At 35.0% G+C, this 27,917-nt stretch overlaps 1 protein-coding gene across 7 annotated transcripts in view; it reads left to right on the top strand.

Moving 5' to 3' along the window:
• The window catches only part of LOC106883153 (vacuolar protein sorting-associated protein 41 homolog), a 171,355-nt gene that overhangs the window by 74,281 nt on the left and 69,157 nt on the right, over positions 1-27,917 (top strand). For all 7 annotated transcript variants that reach the window (XR_016244991.1, XR_016244990.1, XR_016244989.1 and 4 more), the window contains one exon: positions 13,073-13,147. Coding sequence is in view for 4 of the 7 variants with exons in the window: in XM_014934065.3 (XP_014789551.1) it covers positions 13,073-13,147 (75 nt within the window). In the remaining 3 variants the exon portion in view is untranslated. The remainder of the gene's footprint in view (positions 1-13,072; positions 13,148-27,917) is intronic.

Genomic DNA, 27,917 nt, shown 5'->3' with positions numbered 1-27,917 from the left:
ACAAAAGCCATTTACTCTCTATCATACTTCAACCTCTCAATGCCTGACATCAAGCCTTCTCCCTCAATATTATTCCCCCTCCACACACTCGGAGGAAGGGTCTTATCTTATGAGTTGTCTCACTGGTGCTCTTGGCATGAAAAAAGCACGCAGTATACTCTGTAAAATTATTGGTGTGAGGAAGGGCATCCAACCATAGAATCCATGCCAATGCAGACATTGGAGCTCAACACAGTTCTCAGTCCAAGCCTGCATCAAATATGGCTTTAAATGATGATGATGATAATTTAGAAACCAAGTCTAGCAAAAACTGGGGGTTTTTTTGCTTTGTTTTGTTTTTGTTTTTTTCCTAGAAAAAATCTGATTCAAGCAAGAAACCATGAGATGCCAGTCTACATGTTTGATCATTGTCACATGTGTATGTGTGTGTATTTGTTTGGATATGTACTTCTCCAAGAATCACTCACCTATGGGCAATGCCTTTGCTATTATTTTCTTTGTCAAAGGGTTATCTGCTGACTTTGCTTCTTCATAGATGTGTAGAATAAAATATCTCTTGCTTGGAAAACAGGTAACAATTTGCAACAGGAAGGACATCCGGCTGTAAAGCAATGTTTCAACAATATATTCATCCCACCCATACTAGCATTGAAAAATGACATAAAAATGAACATGCCTCGGATAAACAGACTGTTTTTGTAATACTGGAAATATTATGCACAAAAAGAAAAACAAAAAGACACGAGAGGGACAGGTTCTAACAAACAGTGTATTACTTTAATACCTAAAGGAACATTTTGGACATTAGTCCTTCAGCAGAAGAAATGCATAGAAGGAATGAAAAAGAGGGAAAGTTGTTAAGAAGGGAAAAAAGCAAGTAAATGAGTAATTCAGAAGAAAGGAGATGTTTACATATAAAGGAGTGTATCCATGCTTTAGATGGACATAAAACAGGGGAAGTGATGTGTGTGTGTTTTTTAGGTATGTGCATGTGTATAGAGGAGTACAAGTGCTGAATTATAGTGGCTTGGATTAGCAGGGGTATAAGGTGTTTATGTATGTGTGTATTCTGTTACTTGTTGCAAACATTTGACTGCGGCCATGCTGGAGCACTGCCTTTAGTCGAAAAGACTTATCCTTTGTAAGCCTAGTACTTATTCTGTTGGTCTTTTTTGCCAAACCACTAAGTGGAGGAACAAAAACAGACACACAAACATATACAAATATATATATATATATATATATATACACATATCATCATCCTCATTTAACGTCCGCTTTCCATGCTAGCATGGATTGGACGATTTGACTTGGGACTGGCGAACCAGATGGCTACACCAGACTCCAATCTGATCTGGCAGAGTTTCTACAGCTGGATGCCCTTCCTAACGCCAACCACTCCGAGAGTGTAGTGGGTGCTTTTTATGTGCCACCGGCATGAGGGCCAGTCAGGCGGTACTGGCAACGGCCACGCTCAAATGGAAGTGAGATGGTTCATCTTTGTTCGCTTAGTATTTGGGTTTATTTTTTGATTTAGTTGAATCTTGGTTGGGTTTTTTAAATTTTTTGTTGGTCAGTTATTTTTAGCGTTTTGACAGAAAAGGTCATTCTAAAATTGCTTTTTAACGTAAGCGTGCCCAAACAAATCGAATGCTTACATGGAGCAGGTTTTACAGCCACATGAACCAAACCGACCGGGTGAAACCGGGTTTAACTGCTAGTACATTTATAAAACTAAGAGTTTAATAAAATATAACTTGAAATCTCATTATTTTATTAAAACTGGGAGAAGAAAGTGAAATTTTTAAAATGTCACTTTAACTTTAATGACGTTTCTGTTGCTAAGTTCAAGAAGACTTAATTTATGGATGGGTTAAGGTGGGGGGTGGGGCAGATATGGCGTGTACACTTTAATGTTACATAGAAAGCATTCGAGTCATCAACCATTTTGTTTCTCTTCTGTGTTATTTAGTGCTGGAAACAATATTTCACATCAATACATTGGTGAGAAAATGGTTTGGAGTGCTTTTGCAAGTATTTTTTAAGAGCACCAAAATTTTCAGAAATGCAATTCCACACTTTTAGAAGTCATATTGTGAATGTTTATTCACAATTAATTCACATTTAGTTTCTTACAAATCAGTTCAACATGTAATGATTTTTTTTTTTTACTTCAAAATGAGATTGGAATGGAAGTCAATTAACGGCATTTTCAGATCTCTTAAATCCAACCATCCAAATGAATTTAACCCTTTTGTTATCATATTTCTGTTAGAATACATTACTTTGTTTCAATTAATTTTAAAATATAACGAAGAATTTTGTAAAACAACTTTGTCAATATTAAGCTGGGGTTTAGAACATTAACAGGAAATTTTGTTGGAAGGTTTTAAGTGAGATGACTTTAAAACAGGAAATTTGTATCATAGTACCACGGGTGGTCTCAGGCGGGTTGGTGTCAAAAGGATTCTAGATTCAGATCTTTAAAACTTGTTTCATCAGGATATTTTATAAATCATATTTATTTCCTATAACTCACTAAATTGCAAAATCTAGAAGAAAACTGCTCAGTAACAGCCCTTAGAAAACAAGCTACAGCTATCACTCACAAACAAGTATGACCTGGTAACATGTACCATATTGTTGTTAATTGTTTTAGGTGCCCATGTAGCTGTGAGCAGACATAGACATCCTCTCAGTCCTCATACTCTTTACTCAGCAGAACATTGAAGATGTAGTAGCTGGAGAGTGAGCAAAAGCTATACTAGCCCTGGACCACTACTAATTTTTAGTTGAATAGACTAAAGCAATGTAAAATGAAGTGTTTTGCTCAGGGAAATAATGTGTTGCTTGGTCCAGAATTGAACTCACAACCTTATGATCAGCAACTCAATACCCTAATCACTAGGTCACAGAAAGCTTCTATAAGTTAGTTTGTGTGTTGTTCAAGCTTTTAGTTTCTTCAAAAAATTTCTTCATCCTTGGGAAGTAATTGAAACTTTTACTTTCTAATTCACACTGAGCTATGTTGAGTTTACTTTGATCAAGTGAAACATCACATCAACAGATTTCCTAGACTTTGCAATTTAATATTAAGCTCATTCAAATTCAATGGAAGATTCCGGAAATCTCTGAAGTCTACCTGGAGATGAAAATTGTGTTCCATGCTTTGTTTATCTAAAAATAGTTTGATTTTACTTATACATTCAACAAACCATTCAAGTACTTGACATTTGACTCAACGATCTTACATTATTGTACATTAGTTAACTGTTGTAAATTGATTCAATTTCATTTGAAAGTAAATTTTCATTTATGCAAAGTCATAGCAGCTATTGAATTGACTATCTTTGCCGCAACTCTCATTGCATTATCAAAATATTTAAAGCTGGTTTTTGCATATATTATTTCCTGATGTATAATACAATGGAAAGAAACAAGGAGATGACCAATAGCCTCTGTAAATTACTCTATGAAGCCAACATTTTGGCATACTATATTAGAGGCACTGTCAATCACAAGCAAAACTGTTTTTGAGAAATCTATTTGTCTTTCAATAAACACTTAGAAAATACAATCACTAACGTCTTTCCCTGGCATATTTTGAAACAAATTCTCTGACTTAATTAATTCCTTATGAAAAACATCTCTGAAAATATGCAGTAATAACTAATCTAGCTGATGATCTAATATCAGTCAGTGGTCTTATCAAAACAAATAGAAAAAACAAAAATCACAAGTATCTGTTTCTTCAGTTTGATTTTCTGTCTTAGTGTTCATTTTCATAATTGCCTTTAATAGTATTTCTGTTCATTACTAACTTATTCACACACTTTACAATGATGCCCTTATTATGAAAGTTTTCAAACGTTTTAATAAGTATACCGTCACTTAATGATTTTCCATGAAGAACACAGCATCACATGTGTGATAAGGAGTTTGCTTCCCAACTGCGTTCAGTCTTACTATGTAGATCAGTCCTACTGTGTGGCATCTTGAGTGTCTTCTACTATAGCCCCAGTTTGACCAGAGCCTTGTGAGTTGATTTGGTAGGTAGAAACTGAAAGAAGCTCATAGTGTATGTCCTTTTGTTTGTTATGTTTGTCCTCAACCACCACTTGACAACCAGCATTTATGTCCCTGTAACTTAGCAGTTCAACATAAGTGATCAACAGAATAAGTATCAGGCTTCAAAACAAATAAGTACTGGGCTCAATTTGTTCAACTAAAACACTTCAAGGTGTTGCCCCAGCATGGTCGTAGTCAAAATGATTGAAACAAGTAAAAAAGATAGAAGACGTATAAAATAATAATAAAACTCCCTGCTACAAGAATTTTAGTAAGTTCTCTGATTAGGAGGGTTTTCATCTTAGCTTTTGAGATATATATTGCAGTTGAGAATCCCTTATACAAAATTCCTGGGACTAAAAGTGTGCAGGTTTATGATGCTTTGGGATTTCTGAGTATTTTCATATCTGCATCTATAAAATGGGACAGCTTGGGGATGGGACCCAAGTCTAAACACAATATCCATTTACATTTCAATATACAGCTTGTACATATGCCTTGAATGTAGAATTATATAGATCTTTAATTATCTTTTAAAACATACCTTCAGAAAGGTAAGATGTCAGTCTCCTCCTACAATGTCATGTTTTGATTAAAAGGTTACAGTACACCATTTGTATTTTATTTTTTTACGATACAGGCATTAGATTTTATGTGAAGTTTAAAAACAAAACATTGAACATGATTGCAGGTAAATAAAATGAATACTGAAAGAAGTCAGCCTTTTATTTTTAAATTAATGTACAAGTAATGATGCTTGTCATGTTACACTCATACATGGAAGTGAAATTCAGATCTCCTGTAAAAATAACATTTGTGTTTACTGTATGAAAAAAAAAACAAAAAAAAAACATGATGATCACTGCTTACAAACTCACATGTCATAACAGCACACAACAGCAGTACTTTGTGGAATTTTCCATTTGTGGCATGTTATGTCAGCATTCAAAAAACTTTCGGATTTTGGTGGTTTTGGGGTAAAAGATTTTCAATCATACTTACAATCCTCAAGGGTTTTGTTTTGGTTTTTTTTTTTGTAGGAACAAAATAGTACTTAATGTAAAAATCCTCTTTTACATTCTGACTTCTACTCACAACCTGCAGCTCACACAATATGCAAAGAACTTTATCACTCTCATCAATAACACTATATAGTTCAGTCCACCAATCTTGAGAATTTTTTTCCACTTCTTTCAGATAATTTGAATTTTTTATCTGCAATTAATGTCATTATCTTTGGGTTTAGAAAATAAAACTTTTTAAAATTGGAAAAAAATGCAAAAAAAGAACTTGCCTAAAAATCATGTGCTTGTCATATCATGTTAACCTATGTGAGCAGTCAATGAAGAATTGCTAATTTGTTAATTTGTAAGTGACTGTTAATTTCTGCAGCGTTGTAATGTAAAGTGTTGTATCATTAGCTATCACTAAAAAATACAATTTTTTTAAGGCTATGTTTAACTTTAAAATTTTTCTGTTAAATTTAGCAAGCCTTTTATAATATGACATTTCAGGGTAATTTATTTTTCAAATCTTTCATATGTCCCCAGAAAACCTGCAGCATGGCACTGTTGGCATGTATGTCATAGGTTTGCAATCATATATTTTGCTGTTGTTTCTAGCAGATCGAGCAACTGTGTTATACCTCTTCTCTTGGATTATTTAGTGACTTAGCCAAGCAGAGTATTGTTATGTTTTGTTACTTTTTCTATTGATATTTAGTAATGTAAAATAGTTCATCTGGTTATGATGCATAGAGAAGAATTACTCCTGCCAAAAACGTGTATAAATTATAAATTAACTAACTAAAATTTAGATCAATATCTAAAAAAGATGTTAGAGATCACATAATAATTACTTCTTATAGTTGCAGTTTCTGGTTTCATCAGTATTCTATAGGAAGCTATGTCCTTTCAAGTTGATTGGCCACACTACATGGAGGTAAAAATGTATTATGAAAATATCTCACAGCTTTTAATAGCCAGTTGAGTCATCACTGAATGCCTTGTGTTCATGCCTTTAGACTATTGATTATGATTGGTAATGGACAAGTATCGGAAGTGAAGGGAAACTTGTATGGATCTAACTTGACCCTGCCTGAGATTTAAAATCAAATCCACCCGTTTGTTGCTTGTCAAAACAAGCACTGGTGGTGGTGAGGGGGAATCCTCTCCGCACTAGATGATTGATGAGGAAACACTCAACACCCTAGGACCTGTGCTGGTCAGTCGTTTGTTTAGGGTCTGACCTACATTACTGACCATAGTCTATATAACAGAACAGTTTCTATCTCTTCCTCTTTTCTGTCAGCTATGACCAAGGAGCAACACACTCTTTTGTGTCAGCCATGACCAAGAGCAGCACTTTGCTCGGCCACAAGAAAGACGATGCCACCTTTATCTTTGCTTCCTTTCTAGTTGGCTCCGTGCATTCTTTACTCTTTCTCTCTCCACTGAGAGCAACTTCTACACTATCAACTACTAACCAGCGAGCCAACCCTGTTGTCACTATCACTAGCATTGCTATTTTAACTCCCTGTTAGGCAAACAAATAAATATATGTAAATAATATTTCTTCCTTCATAGTGTTGATTCTTCAATGTTCACTGTTTGCTCCGATTCTACATGCTACATTCAGTAGTGGGCTACATCATATCGACATGATATGGCACATCACATTTAGCCTGCTACAAACTATTTAACTGAGAACTGAACCTGGGTTCTAGACTCAAGCTCATTTGTATATCGCCACTCAACAGCACTTGCATTACATGTATGTATGTCTGTGTGTGTGTTTGTACATATGTTTGTATTCTGTGTACATTTGTGTATCTAGCAGGAATTATCAGTTGTAGAGGGATATCTGCTTAAATAACTTAGAATAAACAAATTGCTGGGAGAGCTTCTATGTATTAGCTCAACCTGCTAGATTTAGTAACCAAATCATCTCCTTCAAACTTACTTTTTTCACAGTAAGATAATCCTAGATATATTATTATGTATGAAATAAATATCAGCAGAATGGATATATTGTAGGAATGTTTTAGATACTGGGTCTACTTGATCAGGTTCTGAGTCAATACTAAATAACAACAATTTTGAACAACAGCTCGGCATCAGTCTCTTTTAAAACACACTAGTTTTTTAGGGACACCAATACATCTGTCTATGTCAATAAGATGAAATTCTGCTGAGCTTAAATATCAACTAAGCAGTACATTTAACTTCACATAGACATTGTGTGGACTCCAACATTTGTCACTTTACTAGCTTAATGTAGCAGCAAAATCTCCTGTTGAACAGTAAGTTATCTTTTTACAATCGCCAAACTAGAGATCCACATAGACACTATGTACAAGTGAAATGGTCAATTTCATTATCTCATAGTGCTGGGTTTCTGTGTCAGTTGCTGGCACTTGAACTTCTTGGAAAAGAGATATAACACCATTTCAGAGACTGAGCTTACATTTTCAGCTCATAAAGATACACCCACCTTTCCAGTTGACCAGAGCATACTTCTTCCCTTCTATTCTTCAAATTAGATGCCAACTGCTGAGGTGCTCATTTTGCATACACTATCCAATATTTTCTGTAGTGTATTGTGACCACAGCCAATTTGTGCTGCAAACTCACAAATTGTGATTTGTTTGTCCGCATTAATTCATTCATTCCCTCACTGGTGATTTATGTCAGCAGTCTTCCATTATGTGGTTTGTCACCAATGCTGGTTTCCTCTTTTCTCAGCTTAACCATCTGTACAAGTTATTTATATTGTCATCTCCATAAATAACTTGTAGCTGTCTGTGAAAACCAGACATTCTGCACCCCTCTTTTGTCAAGAACTCATAATGGTACATTGCTTCTGCTTGGAACCTGCTGTTTGCCTACAATAAGGTGGTACAGACAGAAGAGTTTCTATCGAGGAAGAGTTATTTTTCCAACATGTGCAATTGGAATGATTTGTGGCAGTGATAAAAATGCTGTCCACTTTTATAGTACTTTCAATACAATCCTCATATGTGTGTGTGTGTGCATGTGGTGTATACATGTGTGTATACACGCACACACACACACACATACGACTACATTATCCAATGTATTCTTACCTTTTTTTTTTAAGACATTAGGTTTTGATTTGAAGGTGATTTGGCTGCTATTCCTAACAGATGAAAAGACTATGTAGAGCCTCCCTATTAGAACTCTTGGCACATATGGTTTGGACAAGCAAGTGAGTACTGTTAGGATAAATAAAAACAAATTACAGTCGGCCAATTCTCTTAATAACAACTGTCTTAACAGAAAATCAACTTAATAGTTTAGTGCCAAGCCAGTTATCAGGAAGGGCAGTGAACCATAGCTGAAGAATGTCAACAGTAACAATAGCAACAACAATATGGAAATGGTTCAAACAAGCCTGTCTTCTCAAACTCATAAAAGCATGGAGAAGGAAAATGGACACAGGTTATAAAGCTTACTTTATAATCAGCTTTCAAGAAAAACTGCATCTCTTTTGAATATAATCTATTTAGGCATTATTTTGAAAGAAATTGTTGTTGTTGTGTCTGTGGTTACTGTAGTTATTGTTATCTCTGTGGTTAGTAAGCGGAGTGATAAAGAAAGGACATTGAAATAAGTTATCAGCATGAAATTTACTTATAGTTTGCTATACAATTTTCACTTCTCTTTTGTTTTGTTCAGGAGAGGGGGATTGTTTTCGTTGTCTCTTGTAATTTTTTTCTTCTTTCTTTCTTTTTTTTTTTTTATCTTAGTTGTAGTGTTGTTGCAGTTGTAGCTATAGTAGTACTATCAGTTAAAGAAACTACCAACAACATGGGATTTCTATTTCTTAGTCGTGTAATAGGATTACTAAACATTGGAGATTGTGAGGGAGGTTTCAAGTTTAAAAACTTATGTTCAAATTTTAAGCCATCTACATACAAGCTGTGTATGTATGTATGTATGTATGTATGTATGTACGTATGTATGTAGGTAGGTAGGAAGGTAGGTAGGTAGGTTGGTAGGTAGGTAGGTCATATGTTTGCATATGTATTTACTCAGATAAGTATATAAATCATAAAAATGTTAGACACAAATACACATGCATATATACATATATATATTTATATGCATGTATGTATACATATGTATGTATATGTATATATATTATGTGTGTATATATATATATATGTATATGTATATGTGTATGTATATATGCGTATATATATATGTGTGTGTGTGTATATATATGCGTGTATATATATATATATATATATATATATATATATGCGTGTATATATATATGTGTGTGTATATATATGTATATGTATGTATACATAGTTATATGTATGTATTCCTGTATATGTATGTATACATATATATATATGTAAGTATATATGTATGTGTATATGTATGTATATATGTATGTGTATATATTTGTGTATGTATATATATGTGTGTGTGTGTATATATGTATACATACATACATAGAAGCTGTGTTTACATCCAAGTTGAGGAGGGTCTTTTTAATATTTTTACACCTAATGCCCAATGTCTTAACCCTTTCATATTCAACCAGCCTAGTATCACCTATCCTCACAGAATAACCATAGTGCTTGAGACTGCATGCTTTTACCTATTCATATTTAAATCAAAATATTGACATGAATATCTATTACTGTATTAGTGATGTAGTTTCACATGATAAACACTTGTTCCACTCAAGACATCATATCTAAACACAAATATTGTGTTTTCCGAATTTGGAGGAATATTTTTTTTCCCCTGATCCTTTCCTTTTTCTTGTTCCCTCATTTCTATTGCATATAGCCTTTTTTTTTAAACAAAAATTGTTTAAAATTATATGGATGTCAAATTTAGTAATGACCACTCTGAGTTTGAATGATGTATGAAGACGCCAACTAAAATGCTACTTTAAGCATAAGACTTTATGGACTTTAAACTGGATACTTCAAACAATATTGGACAGCAGTAGTGATGGTAATGAAAGCAATGATTTGAAAGAGAATAGTGAAAGGGAATTTTTTGTTTTTTTTCAATATTTCTTGTCCAAAATTTTCAGAATGAATCAGACCCAGTCATTATCTTGACTTGAAACCCATTGATTATTTATTAACTTCCATTTATTTGAATTGAAATGTCCCACATAATAATGGTTGAATCTAACCACCATGTAAAAGGTAAACAGAGTGGAGTGGAAAAAGGATAGCCTGGACCAAATTAGTGTATTTTTGCCATAAATGTAATAATCAGCATTTAGTAAGTGATATGAATATATATTGGCTAGTAGTTCATGTTATTCGATCATATTTAGCCCTTTGTTACTCAGACTACTCAGCCAAATGTATTACTAACATCATTTTGAATTAATTACGAATTATTTTGTAGCCTTGAGATTTTGATGATGTGATTGTTTATTTTTAGAATGACATTGTAATGTAGGTGTGAAAGGCTGGATATGGCCAGCTTGAACTTAAAACAGGTAGAATATTAATATTTCAGCTAGATATGGCCTATTCAAATGTTAAAGAGTTTAACTTTACATTACATATTTTACCTGTACTTAGTTATGAAACAAATTCCCTAATACATTTATAGAATTTGGGTGTTTTGTTATATTTCAAACAATATTATTAGTCAATAAAAAAAGGTATAGTTATTTTATAAAGCCACTTTTATTTCACAATTACTTGAGAATTTAATTAAAACACATAGAGATGTACTTTAGTGAGAAATATCATAATGAACAGTCACTTTTACAGTCAACGTTGAAATTTTTGCAGTTAACCAGTGCTCTCTCTCTCTCTTTCTCCCCCTAACCTTCCAACTTTTTTATATCTCTCTACTTTCCTTCTCAAGTTGTATAGGACATCATTTTCCATTAGTGTTACTTCCACACATCTTGTCTTAATGCTGTCTCATAGCTGTAACGCCTTTATTTGTATGTCATTTTTACATATGTACCAACTAACTGTGTCATTTGTTTTTTCTCACCATCCTTTACATTTACTCACTTATTCATAGCAGCATTTTGTTGTCGACACCACCAAAACGAACAATCTTACACAAAAGGTACTAAATTATTATGATCTTTGGACAAAAACTGATGAGGGAAGAACATGTCCACTGCTTCTGTGTGAATCTTCTATGTGTTCCTTTGTTATCCATCTTTGCAATTTTTAATCTTATATGTGTGTGTGTGTGTATATATATATATATATATATAACTTGTTGAATGCAAAGATGATAAGTAGGTGACATTTTAGTGTTTCCCCTTACTTAAATGATTTTGAGTCAATCATAGACCAGAAATTTGGTGGCCATTTAAGACAAAACTCAAATGTGTGTTCTCTTTCCTTGCTCTAGGCAATTGACTGGCATGAATAAGCTGTTTTACCTCTCTCCCTCTCTCTCTCTCCTCATCCTCCTCCTCTCTCAGCCAGCATTAACTCTTTGTTTTAATAGAACAGATTTGGCTACCTCAAATCATGAGACATTTGGCTGAATTGAAAATTATTTGCCAATTGTTATTTCTACCACTTTAAAAATATGTGCGATCTGCTTTTTCTTTTTATTCTTCGCCTTATCTGCTTCAACACATATTTAACTTTACAAACAAGAAAATACATATGAATATTTTTTCCAACACATTACTCAATTGATTTTATACCTTTGTCCATACATTTTCCATAATACTTTTTCTACTACATAAATGATCTAATTGGCTAATGTATGTAAATTCACACAGCACATTGTGTGTGCCCAAATTTTTTATCAATGTTATATAATGAAACTTTTTTTCAGTATATTAATGTTGTATTTTTTAACCCACATTCACTAAGTATGTGCTATCTAACTATTATTGAATTATTGTGCCAACAAGACCAGTAGAGGTCTGTTTTTCTGTTGGTGTGTAGAAAATAAGGGAAAAATTATATATTATTCTTGCTATCTCTATAACCATTCCTTTTAACTTTCAATACACTCATATATGTCCTATTTGCAGATATTCTTCCTGCTTATTATTAAATAGTAAGACATGTATATAGCGTGTTGAAGTTCTTCCTTTTTTTTTTCTTTTGTGCCTCTCTGTGAGTGTTTGTGTGTGTGTCATCATCATCATTTAATGCTTTTTTTTTCTTTTCCATGTTGAAATGGATTGGATGGGTTTGATCTGAACAGATGAGCCAAAGTGCTGTGTCAAGTTCTTATGTCTACTTTGGCATGGTTTCTACAACTGGATGCCCTGCATAATGCTGACCATTTCACAAAGTGTAATGGGTGTTTTCTTGTGACATTAGCACTGATGAAGTCTCCAAGTACTTGCAAGACAAGAATTGGGTATAGAGTTGAGTGATAAGATACAAGGGTGTGACTGTTTCTGAGTTTAACTTCATGCAACTTTTAAGTTGATGTATGCTTTATGCGTGGAATTTGATTGATGGAAACTGCGTGGAAACTTGTTATATACATGTGTGTGCATATGTTTGTGAGTGAGAGAGTGTGAGTGCATGTGTTCATGTTTGCTTGTGTACATGTATATCTTTCACCAATGCTTATCAACCAAAAATTTAAGCATCATTGGGGTAACTGAAAACTGATGATCTACTCCCCCCCCCCACCAAAAAAGAAAAAAATTCTACCATGCAGTATTTATTCCAACCTATTAGACAATCCCGTCTCTGTTAACCACCATAATTTTTGTGAACTTGTGATTGGTTCATTGGAAACCTATAACCAATGAGTCTATTATTCACCTTTTGCAATATAAGATGGGATAAAAAGAAAAACAGGCATGCCAGCATAGAAGAGGGACAGACGATGGTGATAATAATATGTTTGTGTGTTTTTGTATATTGCTATAAATATGCTTTGTTAAAATGATTGTTAAATACATCAATATGGTTTGTAAATAGCTGATGGCATCTACTGCCGCATCTGCCTGACCTCTCCTTCTTGACCTTTTTTATTTGTTCTCTATTTTACAGCACAATAACACTGTAAACCAAATCAGTATTGATGATAGTGGGGACTACATTGCCAGCTGTTCTGATGATGGACATGTAAGTATCTGTATCTTTCTATATACGAACCCATACCCTACTGAATCTCACGCACTCTGTAATAAGTTTACAGCTCAGTGATCTAAGGCTAAGATGTACTGCATGTACTGATCTCTGTCTGATTTGTTACCTCTTTCACTGTACTGTATTTATTCTCTTACTCCACTATGTTACTGCTCTTACTTCACTGTGTCACCTCTCTCACTTCATCACTCTGTTGTGTTGCTTCTCTGAGGCTAAAGAGTCACCTGCAACACTTTTTGAGTTAATTATAACCCTTCCACCTCTGTGACTGTGTAGAACTGTGCTGAGACCTTTCACCCTCAATATAATCTCTCTCTCTCTCTCTCCCTTCAGGGACACGGTGTTCACCAATGCTCTTACATCATTTAGTTTTCTCAATAGAATCATTTACTGCACTCACCATTCACGCTCACCATTTACCCACCTCTTGCTAGCCATCACTCTCTCAACCCTATCCTCTCCACTGCTGGTGCCATGAAAAATGTACTCAGTACATAGTGTAATGCAGTTGGTGTTAAGAAAGAAATCTAGTCATAGAAGTCAAGCCAAAATTGAAACTTATGAATGAGATGTGGTTCTTCAACCACTCTGGGAAACCAGCAATGATCTGTCCATCCCATGCCACCATTGAGAGCAGGCATAAAATCATGAAAATGCTGCTGCTACTGCCAAAACTGGTTGTACTGACAGGCAGTTTATAATTCCAAGCATTGTGTTATTTCATTTTGTCAGTGCTGTTTAGGATTTTGTATTGTAATTCCATTCACATCTACAATCTGTTTATAAATATCAATCAACCCAATACTTGTGCTTTGTTTCTATGATGCCAGAAGGGTGAAAAGCAAAGTTGACCTGTGCAGGATTTGAACTCACAATGTAAAGAAAGGGCTGTAACTGTATAATGCAAGTCATTTGTCCAATGTGTTAATGATTCTGGTAATTTACATTTTAAGATTTGGCCTTGTCAAAAGATGAAAGTCAATACCAGTGACCTTTTGAAGAGCCTATGAGGTGGAGGAGGAATTGTGGTTGTGAGGTTGGTGGGGAGGGGTAAAAGAATAAGGAAGAACCCATGACAAGTATTGTTAGAGTAAACTTGGAGATAAAAGGCTTCCCAGTGATGACTGTCATGTCCTTTTTCCTCGTCAGTATTATCTCCATTTTTAAGAAACTACAGTGTAATCTGAGTGAAATTTGGTTGTTATTTCTAGCGTCTAGAATAACAACATAGAAACTCTTTCATTTATTACTGTAGCAGAAAGTAGTGTCAAGTAACAGAGTTATCTCCAGACCAGAGACTTGGACTGAATTCTAGCAGCAGACTGGACTCTAAGGACATCTAAGGGGTCTGGTGGCAGGGTTAAACTAATTTGCAATCTGCATCTTATTTTAACCTCTATTTCTCCAGTATAACTGCTTTTCACTCACCTTATTTTCACATCTAGGATTATTTAATTATTCCTTTTTCTTTTATATGTGTGTGCTTGTGTGTGTGTGTGCATGCGTGTGCACTATTATTATTCATATTAATATCATTATTATTATGCACTTTTCCACCATCTTGTTATTGTTATTATTGCCATTGGTATTATTATTATTATTATTATCAGCAGCAGCATCATCATCATCGTTCTAAATGTTCTTTTCAAGTTATTTCTAGTATGTCAATCGAGAACAACATTTTCAGCTTAATCTAATAAATGATATTTAGTTTTGAAAAAGTGAGGGACAAACACTTAAAAATACAAAATATGACTGAGTAATTTTATATGCATAAATTTACATGCGAGTGTGTGTGCATATATATATACACACACACACTATATATATATATATATATATACACTCTTTTATTTGTTTCAGTCTTTTGACTGTGACCATGCTGGAGCACCACCTTTTAGTCGAGCAAATCGACCCCAGGACTTATTCTTTGAATGCCTAGTACTTATTCTATCGGTCTCTTTTGCTGAACCGCTAAGTTACAGGGACATAAACACACCAGCATCAGTTGTCAAGCGATGATGGGGGGACAAACACAGACACACAAACACACATACATATATATATATATATATATATATACATATATACGACGGGTTTCTTTCAGTTTCCGTCTACCAAATCTACTCAAGGCTTTGGTCGGCCCGAGGCTACACACACGCACACATATACACACAAATGCACACACACATGCATACACACTATATATCAACATTATTATCATCATCATTATTAAGTCTGTTTTCAATACTGGTATGGGTTGTATGGTTCACCAGAGTCGAACAAACCAGAGGACAACACACATATAGATGTGCGTTTGTGTAAATGCACATACTTTGCCATCATCATGATGTTATGTCTGATTTTCAACACAGATATGGGTTGTATGTGTCTTACAGTTTCCATTATCTTGTACATACAAAAACAGCGAAAACTATCCAACTTTGTTCTTGTATCTATCTTACAGCATAAACACTAGAGTGGTTATTATCCTTTGAGGAGTACTCACGAATACTCTCTATTTTGTCTCAGCTCTCATTCTGAGTTACTGCCATCCTGGACGGTGTGTGGTGTGTCTTGCAGAGTTCATTTTGATACAGCTGTGAAACACTTCCAATCTCCAATTACTGTACAGAGTTTACAAGGTGTATTTTATTATACCACATGTGCTAAAGTGGTTGTCCCATGTGCAAAGGACTAAAGTGTCCCTTATACCATGAGTTGGTCTTCAAAATGAGATGAATGGGCACAATTGTTTGGATGCTGACAATTTGGTATGGCTGACTGGACATCAAACATATTTCAGGGACAGAGTAGTTCTTGGCACTAGAGGTGCGCACACACACACACACACACACACACACACACATGTGTGCTTCGAATTATATATATATATACAGAGAGAGAGAGAGAGAGAATGAGAGACATTACAATTCATTAATTGAACACAATTTACAAAAACACTTTCCCACTTTTCATACACATGAAGAGAAATATAACTCACACACATAAACAGAGTGAAGGCGAGAGAGAGAGAACAAAAGAAATATTAAAACATCTGATGTCAAATAAGTCAGCATCACATCAACAGCATCAAATAGGCGGAGGCCAAAACGGCTGTGCCAAAAACCAGGTTTCACAGAAAGGATGACAGCACCACGACTCCCTGCGGTTTGCTGTATTTGAGAAGAAACATCAGGCTAAGTAGAATCAAGGTTGTCCTTACATACATGCGTGTCTCATGCATCCCTCTTCAGCTGAGCATTTCTAATCTTCTGGACTTGTAGGTGCTGGTGCCACATAAACACACTCTTACCAGTGCTCTGTAAAAGCACCCAGTACTCTCTGTAAAGTGGCTGGTGTTAGGAAGGGCATCTAGTCATAGAAACCATGCCAAAACAGACTTGGAGCCCAGACAGCTCTTCAGCTGTCCAGTACGTCCAGTATGGAAAATGGACATTAAATGATGATGATGATGATTCTTGTGTGGAGTTACTGTGCTTCTAAAAAGGTTGCCTTTGATGGAGCATATAGAGTCCATATCTCATGCATCCATTCCATGTTTGGCATGGTTTCTGTGGCTATGTAACCTAAATGCACATGCAAATACATTCATTATGTATCTGTGTTGTCCCCTGTTATATATGTGGTTGTGCTATATATGCATTTGTCCTTTGTTACACACATTTCGGGGTTATATATGCATATATATATGCCTTGTATATGTGTGTTCTATATGATATTTGTGTGTGTTTGTTCTGTATTATATATGCATGTCTGTACATGCGTGCACATGTGTGTGTGTGTGTGTGTGTATATATGCTCATATGTGTACATTCACATATATATGTGTATGCACCTCTCCCTGCCACCTTACCCATATATGTAATCAAATAAAGAAGCGACTGGAAATATTATTGTCTAGGGAGACTTTTCAGTAATTGAAATTAAATTTGTTGTGAGGTGCAGCAAACACAAAAGCTATAATTAGAAACAAATGTTTACTATATTATTTTCTTTCATTGTGGTTTTTGTTGTTTTGTTATTTTCATTGCTGCTATTGTTACTGCTGCTGCTGCTTTTACAGGTAGATTCAATATCACAAATCTTCAACAACACACACACACACACACACACACACACACATGTGTGCACATGCCCACACCTACACACAAATACACAAATCAAATATTAATATCACGTCTGTCAATATATGTGGAAGCAAATGCCATGATATGTACGCTATGTGATGGAGAAAGAAGGCACGTCGTAAAGTTTGATCCGGGGATATTGGGCAGTGTGGGGTGGGTTAGCCATTTCTTTAGATTTTTTCATTTGTGTTCTTTTTTTTTTTTTTGTTTTGTTTTGTTTTATTTTGTTTTGTTTTACAGTAGAAAGATTGGCAATAGAAATAGGTGGAAATTATAAATAGAAGTTGTGCCGATATTCACAAATCTTGTGTTTGCATAAATGTAATTGTTGTTTGTTGAGGCTTGAAATATTGATTTTTGTTCTTCCAAGGAGTAAAGAGCCACAGGTTTATAAGAGAGTTAAAGGATATTATATTATCTGGTGTTAATGTCTGTAGGTGAATGCCCATTCTCTTTGGCATCTGTATGTGATAAATCTCTTGTTGCACAGTCCCTCAATGGTCCGCTGTCATAGTAAGCAGAGGTCATCATCATCGCAATTTTAATGTCCATTTTTCCATGCATGCATGGTTCAAACAGAAGTTACTGAGGCAGATTTTCTATGGCCACATGTCTTTCCTGTTGCCAACCCTCACCTGTTTACAAGCAAGGTAATATTTCCCCATGACAAGACATGTTCATGCAGACTATTAGAAATGAATGACACTGCCTGTGCAACACTGACAATCTTTTTACTGCTACCATGTAATGCCCTGATAAAGACACACAAATACATATACACTCACACACACACACATGATGAGCTTAAATCAGTTCTTATCTACCAAATTCACTCACAAGGCTCTGATCAGTCTAGAGGTACAGTAGAAGACACTTGCCCCAGGTGTCACGTAGTGTGGCTGAACCCAGTGTCATGTAGTTGGGAAGCAATCTTCTTCCACACAGCCACACCTACACTTACATGTAAAAATTCACCCACTGCTGGATAATGGGTCTGCAGTGCGTCTCATTTCACCGATACAACATTTTCTATGTTTTAGAAGCTCACTTCGCAAATATGTGGTTTCAGATCTGATCCTACTATATGGTATCATGTGTCATGTCTTCTACTATTGCCTTGGGCCAACCAATGTACTATAAGTGAATTTAGTAGTTGGAATCTGTAATGAGCCCAATGTATGCCACCATCATTATTTTAAAATACACTTTCCAGTGCTTGCATGGGTCAGGTGGAAATTGTTGAGGCAAATTTTCTTTGGTCAGATGCCCTGCTTGTCACCATCCTTCACTTGTTTCCATCTAAGTAATATTTTCCCATGGCCAAACATGTTTCATAGAAGATTGGAAATGAACAGCACTGCTTGTGTGACAGTGACACTCATTTACAACTATTGTGCCGTGTCAAAATGAAAATATGCTAACACACACACATACACACACACTAATACATCATTATCAGGTAAATGCACACAATGGAGTTTTTTTCAGTTTCTATCTAACAATTCAATTCATGAAGTTTTGTTTGACTCAGGATTATAATATAACATACATGTGTGTGTGTGTGTGTGTGTGTGTGTGTGTGTGTGAATCTTGGTATTTTGTTTGTTACTGTGTACAAGTAGCTGTAATAAAGTATCAAAGACCTACAGAATATAAAAAATCCCTTACCTGAAAACTAGTTGACGATTGGCTACAGCAGGGACATATGTTAGCAAAGAAGAATAGATATTAAATGAATGCATGAACTTTTTCTATGGCAGGAATTGAACTCAGTGCTGCAAGCCAGTGAATGTCTCCTGTTTTATCACATTACTTGTTACATCTTAACCAAGGATACTTTGGAGGTCTGGTGACAAGATATGAATTAACTGACCACCTAACAGCTGTATGTTTTGATACCATATCAACTTAGTCATCTGTGTTGTTTTGTTGTTGTTTAGCTTTAACACTTTAGCATTTAAACCAGCCATATCTGGCCCAAATATTCTTGTTTTATGTGCAAACTGACTAGATCTGGCCTTTCACATTTACCTTACAATGTCAACTAAAAATAGCAATGCATCATTGAAATCTTCAAGCTATGAGATAACTAATTCGAAATAATGTGAATAAATAAGCATTATATTTGACAGAATAAACTGAATGCTACAGGGTTAAAGTTATAATCAAAGTTGTTTCGTCCATGACCATCCCATCTTTCTATCCATCTGGACTACACTGTTTATGTTCACCATTGATTATTATAGTTACTACATTACACAAAAATACCCACACCTGGTTTAAGATGGTAGTGGCTGATTTGAAGAAATTTGGTTGCTATTTCTAGCAAGTTAATCAACCATGTAGAAGTCTCCTCATTCACCTATGTGCTTATTTGTTTGTTGTAATTTAGCCCCAGATCAATCCTAATCCAGCAGGCCTTTGATCAAAGGCTTTCCAATGGTGACCATTCTGTCTTTTTGTGTATCTAAAACTACATTGTCCAATGTGTCTTCCTCATCTAAGATGATCATCCTGTCTTTTTGTATAGTCTTGGACTGGTATCTCTAACATACAGAGGCTCTAGCTACTACTATCAATGAATTGTGTTTTAAATCTTGGTTCTTTTTCATAACTACACGGCTTCAGAATTATAATTGATGTAGGTAATAAGATTCAGTGGTTTTCATTTTTTTAACAAGGACCATAACAACATAGGGAAAATGTTTATAAATGGGTTGTGAAACCTGGTCTCAAACTCCACTCAATAAGATTCAGTGATTACCATTTTCTTCACAGGAACCATAACAACATAAGGAAAATGATTAAAACTGAGTTGTGAAACCTGGCCTCAAACTCCATTCAATAGGAGTTTTGATTTTCTCTCTTTGGGGCAGTGAATATCATTGTTTAAATTGAAATAGAGCTGGCATGATGCCAATGGCCCTTGAAACAAGAATGAATAATTTACAATTTAAATATGGAGAGAATAAAGTTAGCCAATCAGTGTGAACCTCATGAAATATAAAATCTCCAAGTTCTGTTATCATTAGTGAGAAGCTATTATTCACATAGGATATTTTGGAAGTAATCCAACAACCACAGTAACAAAAGTGATAAACCTTCCACCATACAAACTCTTATATTATCTGTATTCTCTTTACCATATGAAGATATTCCAAGGCAGTCATCAGCAAACAATAACCATGATGATATATGCTTTTATTCTTTTACTTGTGCATGTGTGTGTGTGTGTGTGTGTGTGTCTGTTACTAGGAGTATGACTTATGCTGGGGCACCAGCTATCAAGATTTTAGTCAGATTATATCACTCCCAGTTCTTGTCTGGTACATAAGATAGAAAAGGCAAAGTTGACCTTAGCATGTAGGGACATAACTTTGGAAAAAATAGAACAAAATAGTGATTGCTTGACATTGGTTTCCTTCGTCCCTCATTGACGCACACACACCTACGCACAACCAATGAGATTCTGCACAAATTTTGCTCAGAATGCTTTGGTTGACTCAAAGCCATGATAGAAGTTCCATGCCCAAAGTGCTGCCTAGTAGGATTGAACTAGGAATCGTGTGGTTACTTTTTAACCATGTGACCATGATGGTAGAAATAATTTTTTTTTTTAAATAAGACAAGAGAACAATAGTGGTAAAATCTTTTTAGTTTTTCTCTGGAAGCATTATTATTTAAATATATTCAAAGAACTCTAATGAAAACCACTAGAATGAATGCTAGTCAACATTGTAGCCTTAATAAGCTCTAATCATGAAATGAAATATCTAAAATAAATTGTTAAATGTAAACAATAGCAGATTCGTTATTATAAGTTCAGAAATGTATAACTGCAGCTAAGAAATAAGCAGGGTTTGACATTCAAATCAACCAATAAATATTTTTTTATCATTGTTATTTTTGAGAATAAATAAACTATAAAATTGCTTAAAGAATTGTTCTAATATACTGAAATAATTCATTACAAACAAGTTGTGTGTGTCTCAGTTTATTAAAAAAAAATTTTGAAAAATAGATATAAAACAAAAAGCAGTCTAAAGAACTAGTGGTGGTTTGGGTCAGAAAAAATTATTTTACAAAGTTTGGAAATTTATATAAGTTTGTGTATGCTGGAGAGATGCAAATAACGAGGTTTCAAGGAAGCTGTTCATCAGAGAGAAAAAGATTTTTAAGCCCCCTTTTCTGTTGAAATACATGGCCTTTGTTTAACCCTTTTGATACCAACCTGCATGAGACCACTCCTAGTTCTATGATATAAATTCCATGATAAAATAACCTAAATTATATTCATTCCATCAAAATCCTATGTTAATTTATGTTCCAAACACCAGCTTAATAATGGCAAAATTATTTTACTAAATTCTTAATTATTTTCAAATAATTAAGAATACTTGAAACAAAGACAGTATATTTCACTAGAAATATGGTAACAGAAAGGTTAAATTGGTTTTGAAAAAAATGCAGCAAAATAACTTTCTCATTGTTAGACTAGAGTTTAGGACATAACTTATCGTAGAATTTTGACAGAAAGCTTTAATTTAGATTATTTTAAAGCAAGGGGTTTGTATCATAGAACCAGGGGTTGTCTTATGAAGGTTGATATAAAAAAAAGGGTTCCATATTCATGCAGCACTAAAAATGAACTAATCCAAATTTGCAATAAACTAAGATTAAAATGACATTACAGCAATAAGCAACAAAATAGTAATAATAATAATAATAATAATAATAATAATAATAATAATAATAATAGGTAACGGGTGTTTGGTAACAACATACACCAGAAAAGGTAATGGATGGAAAGGGGAAGGCAAAAATCCTCTGGGACTTTGACTTCCACACAGACAAAGGTTACTATATCTGAAGGCTGGATATAGTAACCTTTAGGAGGGACAAACAAGAGTGCCTAATAATAGACATGGCAGTACCAGGAGATCAACATATTATCATGAAAGAAAGAGAAAAGATTGATAAATATGGAGACCTGAGAATTGAGATTGTCAAGATGTGGCAGTTACGAGAAGGTTGTCCCTGTTGTCCCTAAAGGTTGTCTCTGTTGCCATTGGAGAATTGGGTTCAATACCACCCAACCTGAAGAAACGTCTGGAAACTTTAGAAATGCCCTACAATCTAGGTGTATTGCAAAAATTGGCATTACTTGGAATTGCACACATATTGTGTAAAGTAGTCTGTCTGTCTGAGGTCCTTGTTGCTACTTGACAGACGGTATAACCCCCAGTAGACACAGTATCTTCAATCACAACATCACAATATTGGATACTGTGCAACGCCTTCAATAATAATAAATAATGCTTTCTTATTTAGATACAAGGCCAGCAATTTTTATGGAAGGAGGTTAGTTGTTGCTATTAGCCCTAGTGCTTTACCAGTGCTTATTTTATCAACCCTGAAAAGATAAAAGGCAGAGTTGACTCTGACAGGATTTGAGCTCAGAACGTGAAGAGTTGGAACAAATACTGCAAAGCATTCTTTCCAACACTGACAGTTTTGTCACAATAATGAAATTAATCATATCTGATTAATGTGATTGTTAGGAAAGTAAGCTGTCTACAGGTTTGAGGTGTTGGATTGGTACCATTGTTTCATTCACTGTTGGATAAACTGGTGATTTTTCTTTTTTCTTCTCTTTTCAATCTTTTTCATTTCATAGTTCACTGAAAAAGGAACTAAAACTGTCATGGAACTCCATCAGCTTGAAAGTTTTATGGTAAAAAAAGAAATGAATATCAAAATTATGCATGCATTTTAGATGCATGAGTGCATTTAATTTAATGCAGTGAACATGAAAAAGTTAATTAGAAATAATTAATATTGTGAAGTAAAAAAAAGGAATACCAATATTAGTCAATGACTAATATTATTATCATATTTTTAATGAGTAGACGAGAGGAGATAACTTTAGACATGCTTCTATATTATTCTGGCCTCATCAATGAAGCATTGCATTCATTTATTTTGTTTGCAGAAATAGTAATGAGATAATCACTCTCTAACTTGCTCGTCCAAACTCAGTGGCAGATGCATGTGTTCTCCCCATCCTTTGAGTAAGTGTTTCCAGCTGTATTCAGACCATCATTGATTACTGCCACCCCTGGCTGCCCTGTGTGAGACACATAAGCCTCCCAGTAACCAAATGTGTTTCTGTAGCTGCTAACGCACACATGCATGCATGTGTGTGTGTGTGTGTGTGTGTGTGTTTTGTTCACTAGCAATTATATATGATTATGATTTGTTTTTCTAATGTTTTAAGAGTTGAAAAGTTCAACTCTTGACAAAAACTGAAGCAGAACAACCTTTCAGTTTGTTTGGTATTTTTTAATCTCTTTTTTCTAATATATTACCAACATTTTTTGTGAATTACATTATCAACATCATCATCATTGTCTTATTTTATATTTATTTTCATTAGGTATTGGGTTTCGTTGGTCATTAGTATAATACTTCTTCTATCAAATATATAATGAGGAGGTAGAGAAATATCAAAGATGAAAATGAGAAGATGGGGTGATGGCAAGAGGGAGGGGTAGAGTGTTGACATATGTCTATAATTAAATCTTTCATGTGTTGATTTCTTACATCGCTGTCAGGCCTCAGACCTATAACATCAAGGTAATTAAGATTGTGTGTGATGATGATGATGATGTCAATGCTGATGATGTTCATAAGTGTTCCAGAGACATATCTTTGTGTTTGCCATCTTAGAAATGTGCACCGAAGAAGCAAGAATCTGCTTTGCTGTTATAGCACTATCACTGAGATATCTTTTGCATGAACTTTCAGAATCAGCATACATTTACAGGTCGTTAATAGGTAATACTGATAATGGTGGTTTTAGAAAGTCATGCAGCCACTCTCCAAGTTTGTGACATATCATACCATGATATATAATATATAGGAGTAGCTTATAGGCACAGGAGTGGCTATGTGGTAAATAGCTTGCTTACCGACCACATGGTCCCAGGTTCAGTCCCATTGCATGGTACCTTGGGCAAGTGTCTTCTACTATAGCCTCAGGCTGACGAAAGCCTTGTGAGTGATTTTCTAGATGGAAACTGAAAGAAGCCTATCATATATATATATATATATATATATATATATATATATATATATATATGTGATATATATATATATATATATATATATGATATAAACCTCATTCTGTGTGTGTGTGTGTGTTTAAAAGATTATAACGGCCTTATTTTTCAACTGATTTGCTCCAAACTGGGAACATACATTACTTTGTTACAGGAATGGTTTTAGACTCTTAAAATTTTTCACATAGTGAGTAACGGGCTCGCTGGGGGCAGAAAACAGCTGTTCCTGGGTTACATGGAGAAGGGAAATTACTCATTGCGAAGTAACTTTCCCGCCTGACTGGTCCTCGTGCCGGTGGCACGTAAAGGCACCCACTACACTCTTGGAGTTGTTGGCGTTAGGGAGGGCATCCAGCTGTAGAAACTCTGCCAAATCAGATTGGTGCCTGGTGTCGCCTCTTGGCTCCCTAGTCCTCAGTCAAATCGTCCAACCCATGCTAGCATGGAAAGCGGACGTTAAACGACGATGATGATGATGATGATGTATATATGTATAATATATATGTATAATACATGTATAAGATATATATATGTATGTATAATTTATATATGCATACATACAATGGAGTTCCACTCCGTTTCCATCCACCAAATTCACTCACATGGTGCCATATAGTGAAACTGAACTCAAGAGAAGGTGGTTGCAAAGTGAGCTTTCTAATCACACAGCCATACTTGCACCTATATTCTTGCTTTGTATATTTTTCCCTGCATAATGTTTTACTTCCAAGCCTTTACTTTTTCTTGATTGAGTGTTGTAGATGTTGTGAGGTTGGAGTATTGAAAGATATTGTGCAGCTGGAGAGTTGAGGTGTGTTTTGAGGCTGATGTATTGGAGTCTTTAGTGAGGCTAGTCTGTGGTGGTGGTGTGGGGGGGGGGACAGTCTGGTGCGTGAGTGGGAGATTGAGGAGTATTGTGGTGCTGGTTTGTTAGAGTCTCTTGTGAGGCTGAAGTGTCGAGGTCTGTTGTTGTAAAGGCTGATGTGTTGCGGGGTATTGTGAGTCTTGTGTGTTAAGAAGTATTATGAGACTGGAGTGATGGGAAGGAATTGGGCATGAGGCTGGAGCAGTGAGTGGGAGTGAGCTTGAAGTATTGGTGTGTTGCGAGGCAGAAGTGTTTGGAATATTGTGAAGCTGGAGTGTTATGAGGCTGGAGTGATGTCGTGTGGTTCCTAAGTTTGGTTATTATCAGACAAGAATGCCAGGATATTGATATGTTGGGGTAAATTTAGTATCTCTTGATGCAGCAAAATAGCTTCTTCAATCATTGTCTAAACTTAATGAAAAATTAATGATTTCTTTGTTTCTCTGACTCTCCATGTCACACACATTCACTCTGTGTGTGTGTGTGTGTGTGTGTGTGCATGCGCATGTATGTGCACATGTATTTGCAGTTGTGTGTCTATGTTTGTGTGCCTGTGCGTTTGTCTGTCTCTTTCTCTCTCTCTATCTCTCTGCATTTGCCTCTCTTCTCCCCTTTCTGTCTTTGTGTATGCACGTGTATTTTTATAGATGGGTGTCTCTGATTTGTAGGTGTGTGTATGCGTCTGTGTGTGAAGTATGAATGAGAAGAGCTGGTATTATATTTATATATGCTGAGTTGTATTGTCTGTGTATGAGCTTGCTTTGTGCATGTATTATATATATGTGTGTGTGCATATGTGGTTGTGGTGATGGTGGGGGGCCTCTTGCACTGCAGTAGAACTATAAATGAAAACTTTCCAGGCAATTTTGAAGTGGGGAATGAAAACTAAAAGACTCATTGCAGAGAGTGGAGGTGTGGATAGAGGAGCAAAATGTATGAGAGAGAGAGAGAGAGTAGGAGGATGGGAGGGGCGGGAATGTGTATGGGGGTGATGTGGGGGTGGAAGAGAAAAACAGATAACGCTTCTCAATGGAATTGGAAATAGATTGGATGAAATCACGTAAAATAAAAATTTGAATTAATAATAGTGACATAACAAGAACAACAACATTAGTAATAATAATGATTTCTTTAAGTAATAATAATAGTAATAATATTAATTGTTTTTTTTTTGCTTGTTTGTTTTTTTGTTTTGTTTTGTTTTTTTTGTTTTTTGCTAATATAACTAAAATAGTAATTTTCCACATTGGCACAAAACCAGAAATATATAGTAGAATACAGTGGATTAAATTGACCCCAGTGAATGTCTGATATTTATGTATGTTGTTGTTTAGCCCCAGATCAGTTCTGTTTCAAAGGAGTTCCAGCCATGATCATCCTGTCTTCTTTGGGGACATTTATTGTATTCTTGCCTTATTTTCAAACACTAGGTTGTGATTTTTTAAGGATTTAGTTAATGTTTCTAGTATATCAGACTACCATGTAGTGGCTCTTTAATTTGCCTGTCTGTTATTTTGCCCGTCTGTTATTTTGCCCACAACCAAAACAATAACACCTCTCTCTCTCTCTCTCTCTCGGGACAAAGACCCAAAATGTTAGCTACTTTATCTCTCAAAGCAACTGAACTTACTGATACCTATGAGATATAAACTTGGAAAATCACAACAGACAGAACTAAATACTGGAAGATATTTCATTTGACAGCTTATTATTATCAAATTAGGCAACTGCTTTGATAAAGTTGTTGTTATTATTTAGCAGGGCAGCAAACTTGCAAATTTGTTAATGTTGTAGAAAATGCTTTGCAATATTTTTTTTCTGGCTCTTCAAATTCTGAGTTAAGATCCTATAGTAATTTTGTTGTTTTCTTGTAAGGATGCATCACCACTTTGCAACTGATGTCATTCATTTTATTATTAGAAACATGGCCAGCCATAGAGAAATATTACCTTGAAAACAGGTGGGGATTGATAACAAGAAGGACATCCAACCAGAGAAACTCTGTTTCAGTAAAATCTATCAGACCTATGCAAACATGTAAAGTGAACAGATGTTGAAATAATGCAGTAATTTTATTATTTTCTTGGGCAGGACATGTTATTCCATGTTACCATAGTTAACCAGATTGTTTAATGCAAGCACAGGCATCATTTTTCAAGAAGCAGGCCACATGAGACATGGCTCATTATCAGGCAGGCCAATTTACTGTATATGTATGAATGTCACTCATGGGTTATGAATCACTAAAGTTTTATGTATGTATGAGACTAGAATTATGAAGTTGATACATTCAGTCTGGTCTAGCTTAGTCCTTAGCAAAACATGGAGTTGTCCAGGACTAGAGTTATGTAAGTGGATATGTGTGAGCAACATGGTTCAGTCCTCTTAGAACCCTGTGATCAAAGGCATATGTCTTTTTTTTTTGTATTTTCCCTGCAGGCATTGTGAATATTTAAGACTCCATTGTCAAATGTGTCCTTTGTTTTTAAAATAGCTGGGAGTTATATAAGGGACACTTGGTTACTACTTTTAATGTGCTATCTTGTATTTGGTCTTAGATCTCAGCATAGTAGGATCTAAAAACTAAATGTGTATCCATGGAATTATGA

This window comes from Octopus bimaculoides, chromosome 18 (assembly GCF_046866305.1).
Source record: "Octopus bimaculoides isolate indiv1 chromosome 18, ASM4686630v1, whole genome shotgun sequence".
Classification (NCBI taxonomy): domain Eukaryota; kingdom Metazoa; phylum Mollusca; class Cephalopoda; order Octopoda; family Octopodidae; genus Octopus; species Octopus bimaculoides.
Note: the sequence above shows the minus strand (reverse complement) of the source record. Positions and strands in the feature narration are given on the sequence as shown.